This window comes from Diuraphis noxia, unplaced genomic scaffold (genome assembly GCF_037042655.1).
Source record: "Diuraphis noxia isolate RWA-SAM2 unplaced genomic scaffold, SU_Dnox_SAM2 contig0003, whole genome shotgun sequence".
Lineage (NCBI taxonomy): Eukaryota > Metazoa > Arthropoda > Insecta > Hemiptera > Aphididae > Diuraphis > Diuraphis noxia.
In genome coordinates, this window is record NW_028301713.1 from 47,421,582 (window position 1) to 47,443,847 (window position 22,266).

General features: G+C 27.4%; 2 protein-coding genes across 5 annotated transcripts in view; one reads left to right on the forward strand and one right to left on the reverse strand.

The window, feature by feature from the left end:
- Positions 1-1,972: 1,972 nt before the first annotated feature.
- The window catches only part of LOC107168990 (serine/threonine-protein kinase pelle-like), a 37,230-nt gene continuing 16,936 nt past the window's right edge, over positions 1,973-22,266 (forward strand). The window contains exons 1-12 of one of the 4 annotated variants that reach the window (XM_089225081.1): positions 1,976-2,733; positions 2,786-2,992; positions 3,056-3,141; positions 3,220-3,507; positions 3,592-3,783; positions 4,951-5,066; positions 5,882-6,071; positions 7,369-7,431; positions 7,540-7,735; positions 7,810-7,910; positions 10,071-10,355; positions 17,504-17,855. In XM_089225081.1, the coding sequence (XP_089081207.1) occupies positions 2,622-2,733; positions 2,786-2,992; positions 3,056-3,141; positions 3,220-3,507; positions 3,592-3,783; positions 4,951-5,066; positions 5,882-6,071; positions 7,369-7,431; positions 7,540-7,735; positions 7,810-7,910; positions 10,071-10,355; positions 17,504-17,596 (1,929 nt within the window). In that variant the 5' untranslated portion in view covers positions 1,976-2,621 and the 3' untranslated portion in view covers positions 17,597-17,855. Of the gene's footprint in view, positions 2,734-2,785; positions 2,993-3,055; positions 3,142-3,219; positions 3,508-3,591; positions 3,784-4,950; positions 5,067-5,881; positions 6,072-7,368; positions 7,432-7,539; positions 7,736-7,809; positions 7,988-10,070; positions 10,356-17,503; positions 17,856-22,266 lie in introns of those variants that run through there. The other 3 variants (XM_015518563.2, XM_089225083.1, XM_089225082.1) reach the window with 3 other exon arrangements.
- The window catches only part of LOC107168988 (uncharacterized), a 33,005-nt gene continuing 29,004 nt past the window's right edge, over positions 18,266-22,266 (reverse strand). The window contains exons 6-11 of the mRNA XM_089225080.1: positions 20,813-21,204; positions 20,660-20,741; positions 20,424-20,585; positions 19,840-19,923; positions 19,581-19,761; positions 18,266-19,514 (exon numbers count right to left, since the gene is read on the reverse strand). Of these exons, the coding sequence (XP_089081206.1) occupies positions 18,719-19,514; positions 19,581-19,761; positions 19,840-19,923; positions 20,424-20,585; positions 20,660-20,741; positions 20,813-21,204 (1,697 nt within the window). The 3' untranslated portion in view covers positions 18,266-18,718. The remainder of the gene's footprint in view (positions 19,515-19,580; positions 19,762-19,839; positions 19,924-20,423; positions 20,586-20,659; positions 20,742-20,812; positions 21,205-22,266) is intronic.

Below are 22,266 nucleotides of genomic sequence, written 5' to 3' on the forward strand. Positions count from 1 at the left end.
GTAGGGGTGTCTGTGTGGGCATATATCGATTCCGCCGATTTTATATCAACTCCGCCAGCTACTGTTTATAATATCTACATATCGACTCCGCCGGCTATTGATCCCGCCGGCTAATGTTTATAATATCTCATCGATTACACATCGATTCCGCCGGACACTTTTCATCCCCCTCCCTTCTCCATTGTATATGTATTTTAAAACGTATAGTCTAATTTGAAAGTTTCTATATTCACTTATTTAAAATATTATCAAAAGTAGTTACTTATATACATTTTAATTTTATACCTACATACAATTATTACTATCAGTTTACTAAATTTAGACATGAGTATGTGACCATAGGCGTGCGCAGGGGGGATGCTGGGTATGTCATGGCATCCCCTGCGGTCTGCGGAGTCAGCTTGTTTTTTTTTTTTACATTTTTATAAACAGAAATTAGTTTAGAAATTTTTGACAGTTCAGGCTACGTATTTTATTTTTTTTTTTTAAATTTTTATCAAATACATTTCCATTGATAATAGAAGTTGGGATACCTAATCCCGAATCCGACGATATCACCGCGACCCGGTGTTACGGACCATCATTTGTATTTTTTTCAAATAGTTGTGTGTCTCCTCCAGACGTGACCTGGTACCGTTTCTGTCTTTGGTTTGGGCTCATTCTGTTGATCACACCGGTGATTAGCATCCCCTGCGAAAAAAGTCTGCGCACGCCTATGCATATGAGTATGTGACCAAATTTGATCAAAAGTAGTAACATTTATATATTTTTATTTTGAACTATATAATTATTATAATTTTATAAAATTTAGATTATACATTTTATAATATATTCACATATTAATTAGATTATGCATTTTCATTTTGAATTATATAATTATTATAGTTTTATTCAATTTAGACATGTGATCAAATTTTATGAAAATATTATAAAATTTGATCAAAATTAGTTACATTTATACATTTTAAAATAGACATACATTTGGTGGTGGGGGGAATGAACAGTGTCCGGCGGAATCAATGTGTAGATATTATAAACAGTAGACGGCGGAAACAATATGTAGATTTTATAAACAGTAGCCGGCGGAATCAATATAAACCTTTTTCCTAAGCAGGTAATTTCGGCGGAATCAATAAATCCCCGTCTGCGTGTCTGGAGGACTCATGGTTTTGGGTCACGGTGTCATGCAAATAAATAAACAATTACTTCAATGTATATTAGACATTTTTTTTTAAATGCATTGTTGTTTAAGAGGGGCCTACTGCCTAGATTCATTCTGTACCAGGGCCAAAAATATGATGCTGGGGGAGGGCTGGAGTCATAAAGTAGATACTTCAGAGTTCAGATAATACTTATAATTTACGAATTACCGAGAGGAACAAGATCAAAAATCAGCGACCAATATTGGAAACATTTCTGAATCGATAGTCTCCATTAAACTTACTCTATCTATTCACCCACCTTAATAATTCCACAGCTCTATAAACAGTCAACAATCAATAAATTGAGGTTGACTCACCAGATTTCAATCTATACTTTCTGTATCATAATGGCCATTGGATGCCATAGACATCCATGATCCGTGTGTAAGATATGTTAATATTCATGGTCCATTCCTACAATTGATAAGATTTATCACAGTCCACAGATAAGTATTGATGAGAAAAAATAGAAAAATTCCAAATGGCTAAAATTAAAAATAGACAGGTTTGTCAGCAAGATAACACGGCGCATATATTGTGACATATTGTATATCTACATTCTACATCCTGCTGTGACGTAATGTGGAATAAATCGTTGTATAAAAAATGAATTCATTGCATAAAATATAATACAACGTAATCTTAATAATGGCTTATTTGAAAACGGCGGGAACGTGACGTCATCTGCAGTAAACTGCGTATTGATAGAGCATTTTGATTATCTTGCTGACATGCCCGTCTATTTAGCCATGAAAATACGCAGATTGTAACAGTAGCTCAGTAGCATAGACATAACACATTAACACATAAGACTTAAAATTATATTTTGTGCCTATGGAGTATGGATTGTAGTCTTGATAGTTGGCAATAATAAACATTATAAACAACAGAGTATGAATCGTTTAAGTCAAGATTTGGATCAAGTCAGCGCACACGCCACGTCTTGCTTGCTAACCCATATGATCATGTTGTTGTTAAATATTATTATTACTGCGTGCTACATTACGTCACGTCACGTTCATACGATTATCGAAAAGTTCAGAATTTCCGTCTTCTGATTATACCTCCATACATCCCGTTTATATCATGTAGATACTTATTAAATTGATAAAATGATAACTAATTTGAATGCGTCAGTCGTTTAGTATTTTACTATTTTAGTCTTCAGAACTTTACATTTACCACAATTTTTACTAGAACCAGTAGAACCTAATTCTTTTATCTTTATCCATTATACTCATAAGTTATAAATTAAGAAGTTCAATGAATTTGATCACATTTTTTTTTAACTATGAATTATTTAAATTTTAAACTATTTAACTATATATTTGAAAGTTTTGTTTTTCAATTACTTATATTTGTCTAATATAGCTGTTCCATATTTTTATTACTGAAATCCATCTAAAAGTAAAATTTATAATGATGAGTAACTTAAGCTTAAACAAAATAACCTATATTTATGAATTACCATACGCAGAACGTAAGGAATTCTGCAATATAATTGACATGAACGACAAATGGGAAGAACTAGGTAACTAACCATTAAATTATATTAGATAATACAGGTTTGTATATTTTGATAGTTTCTTTATTTTTGTTTTTAGGTGGAAATTATATGAAAATTGACTGTGCAACATTATTTAAAATTAGTAAAGCTCCTATGCGAAATCATTCTTGTACTGATGAACTCTTAACATTATGGGGAGAACAAAATCATACAATATTAGAATTATTTACTATCTTATATAAAATGCAGCATTATCGAGCAATGATTATACTTAAACCATTTGGTATGAATTAAATAATTATAGTTTAACACTTTTAATATGATGACCATTTGGTTTTTGTTTTAGTTGATCAGAAGTATCATAAATTAATATATCACGGTGATAAAAGTTTCAGTAACTTAGTAAAGACAGAAACTGGCAACATTTTAAATGTAATAATTGTAATCATATTATTATAATTAATTATAGATAAATTAAATTTTTACTTATTCTTACATTTTATTTTTTAGAGTGAAGTTGGCAATCTTATAAAATTCAATTCTGATAGCAATCAAAAAAGAGTTCATAATCTAGAGCATTTAAATACAGTAGGCAAAATAAATGAGCAAATTTATTCTGATCCATCTGTTATGTTTTCCTCTGCTGAAGCATGTACCCCTTTGATAACATACAATGAACTGGAACAAGCTACTAATTATTGGAATAAAGAAAACATTTTGGGAAAAGGAGGTTTTGGAGTAGTTTTTAAAGGTATATGGAAAAACACAGCTGTTGCTATTAAACGTCTCGAATCTCAGGTTATTATTTATTTCATTATTGGTACAATTAAACATATATTTTAAGGTCGAACATTTTAGGAATAACATTATTTATATTTTTAGAAAGGAGCTGAGCAACAGTTTAATATTTTAGAAGCTCAAAGACAACAATCTTTAAGAGAACTGAAGTATTTAAATTCGTGCAGACATGATAATATTTTATCCCTATATGGATTTAGTATTGGTGGAGAAAAACCATGTTTAGTGTATCAGTATATGATCAATGGTTCTCTTGAAGATCGATTACAATGTCGAGTAAGTTTTATAAATATTAATAGTAGAATAATAATTTAGAACTCTATGTAAAGTGCACACTTATAAATTAAAACCTGTTATACCTGTGTATTTTTAACTATACTATAATACCTCCTTAATTTTGTTATGAAATTTAAGGACCCACTGGCATGTTTGGTGATGCAAACTAATTTTTTTCAAATGTAACAAAAATAATCAGCAAACATCATAATCACAAGCACAACTATAACAATTTCCTTGGGATACCAAAATTGTATCAGCAGCTAAACCCTGATAATTATTGATATTCTAAAATATGGTAAAAAAACTGGTGAGGGGGGCAAAGTCACTCCAAACAATCCATAATTGTGCTTATGATGATAATATTTGCCAATATGCTATATTCATATTAAAATTTTTTTAATATAGATTCAAATACACAAGAATAAGTTACTAATTTATTATCATATAATAAAAAACTAATAATAATTATAAAAATAGAACACAAATTCAATGCAGTTCAAAAGAAAAAATTATTATTTTGATTTATCTATCATAAATCATATTTTCCAAAAGTAATTTAATATTATCAGGGCCGGTGTTAAGAATGGGGAGCAAAGTGGGTCATTTGTGCCGAGCCTCGCGCTTAAAATTTACATTGAAAAATATTTTATATGGAAATCGTATAGTAGACTATGGTTATTGATTGAATAAGTTTTGCCCAAGACCTCGCAAAAGATATAACCGGCCCTGAATATTATAATATAAATAAACATAATAGTATGTATGAAGATAACCAATGAAAATATGCATTTATATTAAATCAAAAATCTCTACTCATAACTAAAAAACTGCTAATTCATATATTAGTATAGCTAGTTCAATATTTGACTTTTAAACATTGAATCCAACAAAAAATGTCCTACTTTAGAATATGGAATAAAAACTATTTTCTAATTCTAGATGAATTATCCTGTATAGTGTATCCTCTATATAAATACTTTAAGGTGGTAAATGTTTCTTTTTTCCTGTCTATGAAGGATAAGTATGCAAGATTAATTCTGATATTTTACTAACTAATAACTACTAAGCATGTGAAAGCATAGTGAAAATTATTATAAATTATAAAAATATAATAATTCAATATAGTTAATTATTATTTATTACTTTATTAGTATATTGTTTTAGCAAGGAACTAAACCTTTGACATGGTACATTCGTTTCAAAATTGCTACTGGATCAGCTAGAGGATTGCAATTTTTACATGGAATGGATAAACCTTTAATCCATGGAGATATCAAAAGGTGTTTTTAAATCTTAATATAGATGGTATTTATTGGATACAAAACAGGTCACATATTTAATCCAATACACAATACAAATAACTAAACATTTGAAAAATGTATAAACACAGTTTTATTTATTTATTTTTAGGTTAAATTTTAACAAAATTACATCTAAAAACCAAAACTAATTAGCTTTTTTTTGTGATTCAAAAATATTATTTGTGGGCACTTGAAACTGTTAAATTATATTATTATATTTTATACAAAAATGAATTTAACCAACTATAGTAGATACTAATGTCCTATAGTAAAATAAATTACTTATATTGCAATAATATCATAAAATATACCTACTTAATATTATTTTAGGCTGATTTTGTATTCATATACAATGATTTTATGTCATTAATTTCAAATTTAAATTTAACACATCCATTACAAGGACTTTCTAGATATCTAATATACAGCAAACAGTTACCCACCTACCTACTTTTTATTTCATCACCACCTGTATTACAAATGCTATAATTAATTTTTGGATTAAACAATTTCAAATTTTTATAACATCAACCTTTAATTTGATTATTTTCATTAAAAATTATGAAACTGTGAATACTGTATCTGAATAATTAATTAAGTTAATTCAAAATAGATTTCTTGGTTAAGTGTATAAGTTAAGAAATAACAAATTCTCAACTTATGTTAATACCTCCTATTATTTTTTATTCTAAAATTCACATTTTTTCAAACATCTGATATCAAACTGATGCAATCATTTAAGTAGTTGTACACCACTTAGTCAAAATTGTTAATTCTAACTCTGCTATTATTAGTGCAAACATTCTTTTGGATCCATATTTTGAACCTCGTATTGGTGATTTTGGGTTGGCTCGTGAAGGACCTCTTCAAGAATATACTCATGTAAAAGTTAGTCATGTTCATGGAACAAGGCCTTATCTACCAGACGAATTTTTAAGAGGCAAAAAGTTCTCTACTAAAGTCGATACTTATAGTTTTGGCGTGGTAAGTATCTTAAATAATTATACATATTATTTATTTGTATGTAATTTAATATATTTTTTCAATATTTTTTTTTTAACGTTTTATAAAACATGTTTTATGTAATGATTGGTGATTGTTTAAATTATTCTAAATTGGTTAAAATACTATTTCCCTATAATTTATTTTAGTTATTAGTTTATTAAGTGATGAATAATCTATAATCATATATGATAATGGCAAGCACCTAAGATTTTAGGTATTTGTATTTGCCACATTTAAACAATATTGGTGCAATATATTGTATACCTAATAATTATTAGGGCTGGAATGTGATGCACTTTACATTCTTTTTTTTTTTGGTACTTCTTAGAAGATGCTTCCTTAGCTGAAAATTTTTTTCAATAATATAAGAATATTGAGAATCTAAATAACTAATTTTTATTTTGAATTTTCTGGCTCTTTTCATTATTATACGTTTTAAATCATTTTTATGATATTGTACATTATTTTTGTTTATTTTATCATATATATATATATCATTTTATTTTTAAAAATTTATTACTTATACAAATTGAAAATAATTATTAATTACTAGGGCAGAAGACGTCTTGTAGCTCTAAAAAAGCTATAGATATGCAAACACTTATGCACTTAAAAAATCCCATAATATACATTTAAGATATTATATGCATTTAAATTTTTTTTATTTAGAGTTATTTAAATTATTTTCCAATCTTCTTTTCATTAAATTGGTTTTTATACACTAACCTCCTTGTTATACAATACATTTTATACAGGGTGATTCTTTTATAAAGAACACTTATTATTTCAAAAACTATTGACTTTTTTCAAAATTGTAGATCCATCTTGTGCCAGAACTATAATTTTTTTAAATAATTTTACCCTTATATTTATCTGGTAAACCATTATCAACTTTTGATTTTCAAATGACAACCTATATTTAACATTTAATAAACTAAAAGGCTATTTTTTCAATAAGTTTTCGGGTTTAAATTTTCATTTTTCGTTAAACCATTTACAAAATATAGCCTCCCAAAGTTGGGTGGTGTTTGTGTGTTATAGGTGTATGTTAGGTGGTATTTACACACAAACACCATAATATGAGTGTTGTTTGATAAAATAATATCTCTGTATGATACAAAGATTTTTAGAATTAGATATTTTTTCACCTAAACATGCTCTCAATAAGGCATGTTAATTGGTATTCAAATTAATTTCATATAATTATATCTTATGATTTATTATGATTTATTAATTGGTTTTTGGTTTATCATTTTAATTATGAGATTTAATTTAGGTGCTTTTTGAAATCGCTACTGGTCAAAGAGCATATGACAGTTTAAGAAATCATAAATTTTTAGTGAGTATCTATTAAAATAAATAAACTGAAAATAAGAATTATTATTATTACATTGATTGATATTTTATTAATGCCAGTTATCATTATGAGTTAACTTAAATTTTATAGAAAGACCATGTTGAAAATAATGATGGTCTAATTTCTGATATGGCAGATGTGAAGGCAGGACCAGACGAAAATAATGTATTCGCTTCTCTTATGACTATTGGTAAAAATTGTGTTAGTTATAAGGCAAAAGATCGCCCAGAAATGGAACAAGTGTTAAGGAAATTAGATTGTGTCATGTTCCAAGAAAAACATCAATGTAAGTATATCATTATATACAAATATTATAAAAATAAATCATTGTATAAATAATATATTAATTTAAATTTGAAGCTACTATCAGACACAGTTGTTTACCTACATTCCAATACGAGGTGCAAATGAGAAAACATTCAACTCCATCTGGATCTTACCATCCTCAGCCATGGCTATTTGTAATTTGTTACTATCTAGCACACAATAACTTTTTGCATGTCATAAAATTAACATGGCTGATGGGTTACTAAACATGGTTGTTACCTAAGAAATATTAATGAAGTATATAACACCATAATCTAAGACAAAAATATGGATAAATCATTAATATAAGTAAAAATAAAATGAAATAACATACTTCTTTTCTTTAAAGTTCCATTAAATTCAACTTATTTCAAATTTCTGTTTAAAAAAAAATACAAAAACCTAAAATAAAAAAATTATTATAGGGGGTTGTCTTGATGAGGTATGTTATTGTATTTTTGAATTAAAATTGATTAAAAGCTGCAAACTATTTGATAATTTTTCAAAAGCAAACTTGCTTAAATTTCTTTAAACATTTTTAGTTTTAAGAGTTATAGGAACTATTCAGAAAATAAATTAGTTACCATCCAAACTTAATATTTAACAGAAAACTAGCTCTGATAAAAACAGTTAAATAATTCTAATTTCATTGAAATTTTACCTTATATTATTATAAAAATATTCTTGTAACTCTCCAAGTTTCAAATTATTTACAAACTACCAAGGTTTTATTTTCTACCTGACACCATCTTCAATAATAAATACTGAAGCATACTACTAGTCTGCTGTAGGTTTAGTTAGAATTGAATGTAGGTACATTATCATTTTGTACAGTTGTGTATCCAGAAGGGGGTTAGGGTGTCCCCCTCCCCCCCCCCAAAAAAAAAAAAAAAATTTTCAATGTTTAATCTATGATAATTGATCATAAGTCATAATAAAAACACATAAAATTCAAAACAATTTAATTTTTTTCTAACCCTTCTCCCCTTTAAAAAAATAATCTAGATACACCACTGATTTAGTAGGTCACTCTTATTATGAATGTATAAATTTAAATTAATCAATCATTCAATCATTGCATACAATACATAAGTATAAATTTGATTATAAAACTATGGGGCTAGAAATATCAATTAACACATATTTACACAATTTATTATACTTATGAGGTTATGTTAGGAAATACTTTGGGAGTTAAGCCCTCTCCCAAACCCTCCCCCCAATCTACACATGCATATCCTTCATTTATTACAGTGGTCTCAAAAAATGCTACTCTCAAATCCCTCTGATGTGGCCTGCACTAGTTCAACATTTATCAAAATTCATTATTATTATTATTGAACCATTACTTTTTTTACTATCACAATTTTTAATTTAAATATCAATAGTTATCAATATATTATAATATTTAACATTCATAATGTTTTATCTTTACATCCCTCGTTAGTAATCCCAAATTACCAATAAGATAATTTTTATTGTTTGTTGTATTTCTGGCCATTTGTGTTTACGTTTTTATATTATTAATGTACCGTAGGTTCAGTAATACTTAGATTGTTTGTCGTGTGTGTAACTCACTGATCCTTAAAGTAAATTATAAATTTTACGAACACAAATTAAAAAAAATCATTTACAAATTTTTTTTTAATTAATATTTACAATCTGTAGCTTGAGGCTTGAGTACAATAAGCAAACATGATAACATAAATAATTAATTAAATTACATAACTTGATTTTTTTCAACTATCCATTGATAGAACTCTTCAGAAACAAAAATTTTCTGCCCATCTGCCTGCGAACCCTTGATGCTATATGTGTTTGAATGAAAATAAAGAACAGCATTTTGTTGTAAATTATTTAAAATAGTGTTTTCTACTGTAATCAAAACATCTAAAAAAAAAAAAAATATGTATAAATAATGTTAAATATTACTGCAGCTGTTTTTATGAACAATTCTGGATCCACATCTGACCCCTACAGTAGGCCCTCGATCTAAATAATCTACTACAACTCATCTGTGATAGATAAATTAAGTGATCGGCACCACTACTCTTGAAACGAGATACATAGATATGATTAGCGAATCTACTAAACTTTGTGTAGAATCGCCTCCCCCCCCCCGACATAAGTGCCTACTATTAGATACTGTATTTATAACTGATGTATCATTTATACTATGTCAGTGTTACTAATCACTAACTATCTTATCCAACTACTCCAATAGTCTTTCAAATGTACATACTTTTTTCTTTATTTCTTTTTGTATTTAAAATAAAGAAAATTATAACAATTCTCATTTGCATTTATTATTTTAGAGTCCTGTTCCGAGTTATCAGTTATTGAAACAAAATACATCACCTGTACCTCATCACGGTGCATTAACTGTTCCTGACCAAATCGAAGGTGCAGTTATGCCTCAATTAGAAAAGAATAATTGTCTTAAAGTAACAAGCAATCCAGCTTCTATAAGATCCATAAATGCCTCGCCATCTATCAATGAATCACTTTCTGATAGCCAGTTGACTAAAAGTGATGGGGATTCAACTAGTACTCCTCAATTTGTTGATTCTAAACTTCAAACTAGTGTTGAAAATAAAAATGTGAGTATATAACTATTTATGAACTGTTTTTAAAATTGAAATACTAACTACCAACATGACATCAATTGCCAATGAGATAATTATAATAAATAATTTATAACAAGAAAGGGAGTAGCCGAGTAACCATTTGGCTGAATTGGTTCCTATTTGTAAAAGGTATTTTATTAAGTTGAGCCGAATTGGTTCCCATTTAAAAAAAGGTGTTTTATTACGTAGAGCCAAATTGGTTCCTGTTTGTGTTTAGGTAAAATAGTTAAAATTAAAATTTTTAATTTTTAATAATTGATACAAAATATAAACTTGACAGTATAAAATATATATGTACCAGGTACATTGTACCTACATTCTACGTCTTTACATATGGTATGTACAATAAAATGTAAGTAGATTTTTGTATTGGAATTTTAGCAAATTATTACTGATAGGACCAATAAGCACTCGACTATCTCTTTTGTAGATAAAAATTTGTTTGCAACTCACAAAACTAATTAGTGTTGCATCTTGCTTTTCAATTTCAACATAGCCATAAGATTATTGTACTAATTTGTTATCTACTAAACGAACAACTTAATTTATAAATACTGCAGATTAACATTAGAATTGTAAGAAATTATTTGAATGTATAGGCTACTACCAGATGAAAATAGTACGCTTTAAAATAAAATTAAATATTAGTTTTACCTATTCGTAAAATACTAACAGTTTAAAGTTTGGTATAAATGTTTTTTTTTGCCTATTAATGTCTAATTTGTCTTAGTTTATAGAATAAATGTCCGAATTTTTTCATAAAAATAAAAATTATAGATGTATATTTTTTATCATTGTCACTAGAAACATAATTTTCTATTAAAAAAAGCGGGTAAGTGGATGTCGCTCTGCTGTATATTAGAGGGTGGGGTGGACCTCTGACTAGGGTAGGTTAAATTTGAATGCAATGATAGGTATCATTGTATACGAAAAACGATTCTGAACGGAGATGATTCGTCAGTCTAGGATAATATATTATATTTAAATATTGTCATACATTCTATTTTGAAACAAATATTTTATTTTTCAATTAGGATGCATTTTGCATAAGGCATGGTTAATCAATTTTTCCAAAAACATTGCATGTAGTTATCATAATTCATAATACCTTATATTATCATAGATATATGTACATACACCTAGTTTGAGGATAAATCATTATCATTACGTGATTTCACAAAAATTTAAAACTCAAACGCTCAAAACATTTTTCCTATAATGACGCTTCAAATTTTCTCTATAGCTATTTGAAGCAAAACTTATGGAAAACTTAGTGTTGAATTTTATATCCTTAAATATAAATTCAAATGCTAGTAAAAATTTAATTTGAATTTCCGGTAAACATTTGTTTTGTGATAAAGATTGACAAATTTGTAAGGAATCTTGTATTAAATTTTCAAATCTTAGATTTAAAAAGAAAATTTTTCATGAATTTCTAGCTTATATTTTACAATTTGCGAATTTTTGTGATGCTTACGTATTTTGTCAAAATTCAAAATTTTAATGCTTATAAAAAAAAATTGTGACTATCAGTTTCTTTTATTTTTCAACTGCTATTGTAACAATATGTTAAGAGCCTTGCATTAAATTTTTAAGATTTTCTACTCAATAAATACATTTTTATCAATTTTAATTTAAAAAAACTAATAATGATCGAAAATTGCATATACCTATGAATAGTTCATAAAAAATAAAAATCGATTTTGTCGAAAATTGATTGTACGTAAAATTTCTTGTTTTTCCCTTAACTTTTAGTTTGTTTATCATGATTATTTAGAAAAATATTAAGATTTTTTTATTTTTGACCCCCAAAGTACCAACTAGATTCACTTTATGATCGAATAAATTACTGAAGTCAAAAATCGAAGCACTTTTACTGCCCCAAAACATGATGACAGACACAAATAAAAAAAATATTCATGGTTTTGACGAATTTTTGTCAATATTTGAACTTCAAATAATAATTTAATAAAATTGTATCTATGTATTCATATAATTTTTTAATCATTATAAGAATAACTTATGAGGAACTGTGTATTCAATTTTCAAGTTTTTTGATAGGGCCAAAAAATTTTATCGACACTTAAAAAAAAAAATTTTCACACAAATTGAAAATTTCAGTTGTCATTAAATATCTAAAAAAAAGTCAAAATATTTCGAAATTTAAATCATGTAAAGAAAATGCAAATCTAAATAACTGGTGAAAGTTTCAAGTATCTACAACTTATAATTTTTGAATAATAAAAAATATTTAAAATCGTTTGAGGATAAATCATTATCATTACTAGGGCTGGGATTTTAATGCCCTAAAAACCCCCGAAAAATGTCCTAAAAAAAATGCTTTTATGACCTAAAAACTCTAAATAATGCCCTAAAAAAACCCGAAAATGCCCTTAAAAAATTGCTTTTATGAACTAAAATTTTTTTTTATTTTTAATAAAGTAATAAAACGGTGTTAACCACGACAAAACTCGTACTGAACGTCGAACGATATCATCGGACGTCGATTTTACCGATTTAAGATTATTTAACAGGAAATGCGGGTAGAGGTTACTCGATAATACTCCGATAATGGCGACAAACCGATAATATAATACGAATTACAAGTACCTACTTATAATCTGTTATATTTATTTAAAAACCATGTTGGTGTAAAAATCTTAAAATAAAATTTCAAATTCATGTACTTGGTTTCCAAAAACTCAAAAAATGCTCCAAAAACTCTAAAATGCCCTAAAAAATTAAGAAAATGACCTAAAAACTAAAAAATGCCAAAAAATGCAAAATAAACTTTCTTATTCTTATTAAAATGTACATAAAACAAATTTGTGACAAGATGAGCATTGCACAGTAAGCTTTGAAAAACAATGCTAAGTGCATCGAAATCCCAGCCCTAATCATTACGCTATTTCGTTCAAACGCACTTAAAATTTTTACTATAATGATGCTTCGAGTTTTCTCTATACCTACTTGAAGGATAACTAAGTGTTGTATTCTTAATCCTTAGTTATAAACACAAAAATTTTTATCATTTTTCAACTTCAAAATTACTTGCAAATTTTCGCATTTTCGACAGATTTTGAACAAATTTGAATAAAAATTTGAACTATAAACGCTTATAAAAGAAAATTGTGCCTATGCATTCTTATAATTTTTTAATCACTATAAGAATAACTTATGAGGAACTTTGTATTAAATTTTAAGTATTTTGATAGGGCCAAAAAAAATTTATCGACACTTAAAAAAAAATGTTCACACAAATTGAAAATTTCAGTCGTCTATAAATATCTCAAAAAAAGTCAAAATATTTTGGAAATTAAATCATGTAAAAAAAATGCCAATCTAAATAACTGGTGGAATTTTCAAGTATCTACGACTTATACTTTTCGAGTAATAACAAATATTTAAAATCGTTTGAGGATAAATCGTTATAGTTACGCTATTTCGTAAAAATTTAAAATTCAAACGCACTTAAAATTTTTCCTATGATGTTTCGAGTTTTCTCTATAGCTACTTGAAGGAAAACTGATGGAAAACTTAGTGTTGTATTTTTAATCTTTAGTTATAAATACAAAAAATTTTATGATTTTTAAACAGATTTCGTAAAATTTTGAAATATATACGCTTATAAATAAATTGTGACTAACGATTTTTAATTTTTTAGCTTCAATAAGAATAACTCTTAAGGAACCTTGTATTAAATTTTCAAGTTTTTTTGGTCGTCCAACATTTTTTTACCGACACTTCAAAAAAAAATTCTCAAAAAAATCGAAAATTTCAGTAATCTATAAATAACTCAAAAAAATTCAAAGTTTTTGAAAATTAAACTGTATATAGATATCACTAACATAAACATTTGGTGAAGTATTTATAGTGATTAGTTTTTCAATTACAACCATCTAAAAAAATCGATTTGGTCGAAAACGGGTTTTGCGTAAAAATTCCCGTTTTTCTGTCATTTTTTTTGTTTTTCTCGATTTTTTTGAAAACTGTTGGCAAATGTTTAATTTTGACCTTTATAATGCACCAAGGATATTCACTTTTACATCGGAAAAACCACCCCCAAAGTTTGAAATCGAAGCATTATTTCGACGAGCTAAACTGTACTGCACAGACACACACAAAAAAAAAACACACATCATTGTAAAATCAATACATTCATCACTTCGTTCAGAATTTAAAATAACAAAGAAATGTTTAAAAAAAAATTAAGTAAACATATAATTAATAATAAATATAAACATTTGGACTTCTGTCTTCAGACGAAACTAAATAATTTTATATTAAATAATATAAACTTCTAAAAATAGTTATGGGTGGACAATGTCTGCATCAAAAAATGTATCGGATAATATTTCTAAATACACCGAAAACAATCAGGGGAGGAATGGGGTATGTCTATTTGATTGGAGACTTATAACTCGTACCTACCACATTTTGATTTCTCATAAATTTTTAAATAAATATATTATGTACGATATAATCAAAAATTAAAAATGGCAACATCGCAGTTTTTTATGCTGAATCATGTAGGTTTTATTTGTACTGCTACATCTTTTGACACATCGACAATTTTGTTCAATTATACTGTAAATAGGTATTTTAATCGTGCTGTAGCCTGTTGTCCATCCTCGCCTTATTACAGAGTACCTCATATTGGTGCATTATTAAGTTCATAGGTATACACACAGATGGAACGAATCCTGAATAGTTCCGTCGGTGATAGCTTATCGCTACACCTGGCAATTTATTTAAAAGGCTCAAACTGTAAAAATAATTTTGAAAAAATGTCGCTTTTCTGTACAATAAGTTACAAGTCGGTTACTGTAATATATGACATTAAATTTAAATTAAACTATATAATGTCATTGTAGATGAAAAACCATTCTGAACGGAGATGATTTGTCAATTTAGGATATTTTAATATTATATTGTTATTATTTTAAAAATAAAATAAAATATAGGTATCTATAAAATTAATTCCAAATAAATCAAATCAGAGTCATTATGTACTCGACTCACTCAGTCATGTATAGTTTAAAGCAGTGGTCTCAAACATAAGTACAGCCCGCGGGCCACCTGTGCCCTGTGGTCCGCATACCCTTCATACGTGGCCCGCAATAAAAATATTTTTGGTAATAGTAATTATAATAACAGTAATTTCATAATATATTAAGTTAAATTTAGATTAATGGATTTTGTATGTATCTTTGCCTTCATTTTGTCTTTAGTTTTTAGTGTATAAGTATAAAAATGACACTTAAAATTTGGCCCGCCAATTTTTTTGAAAAAATATATGGCCTGTAGGTAATTTGAGTTTAAGATCACTGGTTTAAAGTGTTAAAGTACAATATACTTTATAGTATATACTATATATTATATAATATTAGTATAAGTCATTTACTAAATTAACTATTACAATTAGAATATAAAGTATACTCTAGAAATTTCAAGTACCTGCTAATAATAAATAAAATATTTCGAAATTTAAATCATGTAAAGAAAATGCAAATCTAAATAACTGGTGAAATTTTCAAGTATCTACGATACTTTTATTACTAATATCTACGATTATTAGTTTTTTTTAAATTAATATCGATAAAAATGTATTTGTTAGGCAGAAAAGCTTGAAAATTGAATACAAGGCTCTTAACATATTGTTACAACGGCAGTTGAAAAATAAAATAAATTCATAGTCACAATTTCTTTTTATAAGCATTCAAAGTTTGAATTTTGACAAAATACGTAAAGATCACGAAAATTCACAAATTATTTTAAGCTAGAAATTCATAAAAAAATTTCTTTTTAAATCTAAGATTTAAAAATTTAATACAAGATTCCTGACAAGTTTTTAAATCTTTACCACAAATAAAAAGTCCACCGGAAATTCAAATTAAATTTTTATGAGCATTTGAAATTTAAATTTTTACAACATTGGATTTTCACTAGATTTCACATTTAGTGATTTTCTTATTTTGGTGTAACTCTAAAAGTCTAAAAGACTAAAACAAATACTAGAAATTTTCTCTGAATGTTTATATAGGCATTTTATATATTTGATATAATTTTCAAAATATTTAGATTTGTTTTGAGCTGTTAACTGGCATTTTAATTTTTCAACTTTTTTAGTTTTTTTTTCTATAAATATCGATAAAAATTTATTTGTTCGGTAGAAAAGCTTGAAAATTTAATACAAGGCTTCTAACACATTTTAACAATAGCAGTTGAAAAATAAAATAAATTCATGGTCAATTTTTTTTTTTACAAGGATTCAAAGTTTGAATTTTAACAACATCGTAAAATTCACGAAAATTCGCAAATTACTTTTAAGCTAGAAATATATAAAAAAATATCTTTTCAAATCTAAGATTTCAAAATTTTTTATAATCTATAATATATCCTAGACAGATAAACCGTCTTCGCTCAGAATCGTTTTTCGTATACAATGATATAATATCATTGGATTCAAATTTAATTCCATCCATTGCAGTAACCCACTTGTAACCTACTGTACAGCAGAGCGACATCCACGACTTACCCGCTTTTTATTCTTTATCATTTTTTATTTTCCCTGCACTTTTTTAAAAACTTCTGGGAATTTTATTTTTTAAACTCTTAAATGCAACAACTAAATTCACTTTTCTACTGGAAAAGCTTCTTAAGTTAAAAATAAAAAACACATTATTGTAAAACCAATATATTCATTGTTCAGTATTTAAAATATTGAATTTAAAATGTAAATGTCAAATGTTGAATGAAAACTGATAAAATTATTTATCAATGTGATAACTGAATTTACTCATTTGTACATAGTAATTCATTCTACTGTCAGATGACAGTAAATAATAGTTAAATTGAGGAACTGCCTACATTAAATATTAATAGATGCCCATAAATCATACAATTTTAATACTCTATCATATAATAAAGTGATACGAGTACATAATTTTTACTTTTCACATCATAACGAAATAAGTAAGCAATGTAGACCACTATTCACTAATTGTTCTGTTGGAATTACACCATTTAAAAATGCAAGCTACATCAAACATAAAATATTCCACATGCCTATGAATTTAGGTTAATACTTTAAACAAAGATTCAAAATTTCTATATTTTAGAGTACTTGGAATAATTCAATTCCTGGAGAATGTGATGAATTGCCATTGATATCAGAACTGCGGTTACAACCTAATCAAAACTCTATACAATAAATATTTTTTTATGTTTAACTATTCATATGTTATATTAATGATATAATTTTAAATTTATGATGTTGAATTTTAATATTTTATTCTTATAAGCTAAGACAGTTTTGTAAAGAAAACATAATATATTAGAAAGTTAAGTATTTTTATTACAATTATATATACATTTTTTTTTATCATGCCCAGTTATATTTTATTTTTATATAAAAACAAAAAATAAACACATTTTTCTTTTAGATAAATATATCTGGTAAGTCAGTTCTTATTTCAGTGGTTTTATTTTAATCAACAGTAAAATTGTTGACACCAGCATTTGTTGTTTCTGTTTTACAAGCATGTAACATTGCAAAATTGAAATATACGTTTACTAATTCACATTTAATTTTGTTGTTTTTAGTATTTAATTGAATTCAACAATAATCAAATTTATAATAAACAACATTATTTATGATTTCATATCAGTTTTTAGTTGTAAAGCAAGTTTCAAATATGTGAAATATTATAATTTATATATAAAAATATTCTCAGGTCATAACTCGTTTTAAATTGAGAAAGGTCAAAAATTGTCTATTACATACACCGTTAAAAAGTAAGGAGACAATGTAGGCTCTGTTGATTTTATGATCTATGCTATTTTGGTTTTAAAATAATAGGGTCAACTGAATAAAACATGAATTGTATTATCATGACATGATTTTAATCTTTTGTACTAGGAATCAATAACACATTATACAAAACTTAATCTGCAGGTATTACATCTATACAATAAAATAGCCATAAAATATACTTAAGACAAGCAAGTGAAGAACTGGTTAATGTCATAATGTTATAATTTCATTTTGAATAATAACTAGATTAATTACGTTCATCTAATGTCTTAATAATTATTACTTTTTGAGAATACAAAAATCGAACAACTATTAGTTATTGTAATAACTTAATCTACAAATAAAATGTATTTAACAATGATTTGGTTTTAACGAAATGTGTACAATTATACATATTTATAATTTTATATACAGTATCGCTTGTCATTTAAAATATCAAGAATAGAGGATGAGGGAACTATTACTAAAGATCTTAAATTTTATTCAGTCTTATTTCACGACAAAAAAAAAAAAAGTTACATTAACATTTTGAATGTAGAAAGGCACAGTTCGAAGTTTTGCAGAAACCTTGTTTTGCATAATATTTACATAAACGACCACCTGCTCTTCCGTTGCCAGGATGGCCGCCTCTTCGATTGTATGGACCTCCTCTACTACCTCGTTGATTATTACGGTTCATTTTGCCTCGATACGAGTCGTAATTACCACCTCTAGGATTGTCCCATCTAGTATGACCACGGCCGCCACTGCCCCTTTCAAAATGTGGTGGACCGTTGTTAGGAGGTTGTTGTTGGCCCCAGTGTTGATCATGTTGCATTTGAGGCCCAGGTGGACCCATCCATTGATCTTCTTGAACATGTGGAGGATGATGTTGTTGTTGTTGTTGTAGTGGTTGCTGTTGCTGTTGCTGCTGCTGTTGCTGTTGCAGTGATAAGGTTTGAGGTTGTTGTGGCATCTGATCGCCTATAAACATCTGATTATTCATCATAATCTGGTTAGGGGGAATGTACATATTGTTTGCCGGAGGACCCATTCCCATCATATTTTCATGTGGCATACCCCAGTTCATTTGATTGCCACTAAACACAGGGAATTGAGGTTGTGGTATCATCATATTGGGCATAGGCATCACATTGTTCATTCCAATAGGAAACTCTACAGTGGGAGGTTGATCACCTTTAGATTCTGGCCAAGTCATGCTAACATAATTGTAAATAGGGGCTGTATCTCCTGACATATCTTCCAATGGAATGTTTAGTGGTTCAGAGTATGGTACTATTTCCATTTGATCTGGTTCTTCTGGTGAATCTGGTATCCTGTATAATATAATAGGGTTAATAATATACTATTGTGGTGGTTTAAAATTAATATAATATACTTACATATTTCTTGTAAAGTAAATAGCTTGCAAAACTGATTGTTCTCTAAGAGTCTGTTTCTTTTTTTCTTGACTGCCACTACCAGGTTCAATTTTTTCTTTACCAAGCTCTTCTTGTAAGTCAACTAACAAGCTATCATCTAAATACCGCCAAGAAGTCTTTGGCTCCATATTATCAGCAGCATCTAAGTAAATGTATTTGTTAGTATGAATCTTTCAATATTTTGATATAAAATGTAATTTATTTTTTATTTGACTCTTACTTAATTTTCGAACAGCAATGAAATTTTGTCTCTCAACATCTCGTTCATGCATTTCCATAGCTTTAAAATTCTTTGTAACATTTACTAAAACAATTAAAAGTATAATAAATTAATTATTTTTTCTATTTTAAGTAAATTGCTCATAGAAACATTCCTAGTTTAAATTAACCAATATCAGATATTGCTGATGAATAAACATATCAACTTTAAACTGAAGTCAATGGTATAGAATCTATTATATAGATAATCGGAATATATAGATGTGCTTATCAATTAAGGTATTATTTAGTGGGTGCATTGCACTTTGTACACACAGGCGCATATGATGAATTTAAATGGGAGGAGGGCTGGCAATAGTCAATCATGTTTCAGATAGGCACATAAAATATATTCTATAAAAGTAGAAAAAAAAAATCGCGGATTATTAGCACTCCGATATTCAATGATTATGAGATGACACTACATGAATTTAGTAAGGATTTACTTAAGAAAATATTACCAATACCTAACGAATAAGTAACAACTAAACAAAATTTTGTGTGGGTACAAAATGATGACACTTAAAAATAAAATAATAGCCATACCTCTTTCAGTTTCGTCGTGTTCAAAATAAGAAACTTTTACCAAATCGTTTTCTTGTTTCCACGAAACCGATTTCTTTGACGATTTATTTCTGACATACACCAAAACACTTCGCATACCACTTTTATTATCGTTGCAATTATTCGTAGTTGATTCGTCAATAGCTTTAAATACATTCAATATTATATTAAAACGCATAGAGGTAAAATTATTAAATAAATAATACTAGTCTACTCACGACTTTTGGCTTCGATTTTTTCCTCGGTTTCATTAGTATTGAGCGACTCGTTTGTAGAATCCAGTAAAGTGTCTCGATAAAACTGTACAAAATAAATGACAATGAGATTATATAAGACACATTATTAGTTCATTTTTCAAAAATGTTATTTACCTTTAGTTGTGGTGGCTTTTCAACTATCGGTTCAACATTTAACTCTGGTTCTGGATCAGGGGTCACATCATGGGAAGTAGTATTTTCCGCCGATAACGGTACGTAATCTGAAGACGTAATCGATTCTGAAAACGACTGTGACTCATCGGCGTTCGGCAAAGGTTGTGGTAAAACTAAAGAATCCAAATCCAACGTAGATGGTGAATGTACAGGAGATCTAGTTGGCGATGGTAACTCAGGTTTCACAGGTGACAATGGGTTGGCTGATGGGGGAGAGTCTTGGTTTTTTTTAACAGCGTCTGGTTTAGGTTTTCGTTTTTTGGTGACTTTTGGAGCCGAATTTAGAACATTCAACATAGCATCCATAAACAAACCACTCTCTTTAATTTTAGCTGAAAACAAAATAAAGCAATTCATAAGTTAATTTATATAAATAAAGAATTCTTTACCACATGTTTTATGTTATAAAAATAACATGGTTGATTCGTAGTTTTGGAGGACATAAAAGTTAAATTTGATATACGTTTTGATGTTCCAATTAGAAAACGTAAAATTATACGGTAGATATAACAGTAATGTACACAAAATAAAATTCGAGCAACTATGCAAACAGCAATAGGTACTTGATTTATTTGTCTCAAATAAACGATTTGTAAAAACAATTTCACAGTCACTGGTTTGTTGTTAAAAATTTAGTTCTCTTTAGTTCAAATTAAAAAAAATATATACATCATATTCAATACATTAAAAATAATATTTATATGGAAAGGAGAAATATGTTGATAAATTAACACAATTCACGTTAAAATATAAAATTCTTTATTCACACATTTTACAATGTAATAAGTAAAAACATTATTTTTACCATCAATAAAATAAAATAATAACTTATACTAGTATAACAATACAACGTCCAAAAAAACATGTCCATACATTTTCATTTTATAAAATGTATAGTAGTTATAAATGGGTAATTTATTTTTAGATACCTAAATAGTAGTATATGTTTATTTTTAACCATCATCAAAATTGAACATCAACATATTTAAGAGACGCTACACATCCATTTGTTGTCTTTGTCTTACAAGTGCACAACATACCAAATTTACGCTGAGCAGATCACGTTTAGCTCCGTTAGTTTAAAAATTAGAATGAATCAACCTATCATGAAACTTGATGTTAAGAACATTATATTATGTGTTTGTATGTGGGTTTTTACGATAGGTAGTTCAATTTTATAGTGCGTATATATAAAAAAAGCGTAAATTAAAAATACTCATAACACACTTAAAAACAAAGTTATCATAAAACCCCACATACAAACACAGATAATGTTTTTACTATCAAGTTTCATAATAGGTCAATTTACTATAATTTTTAAAAAAAGGGAATTAAACGTGATCTGCTAAGCGTAAATTTGCCATGTAACGCACTTGTAAGATGGAGACAGTACA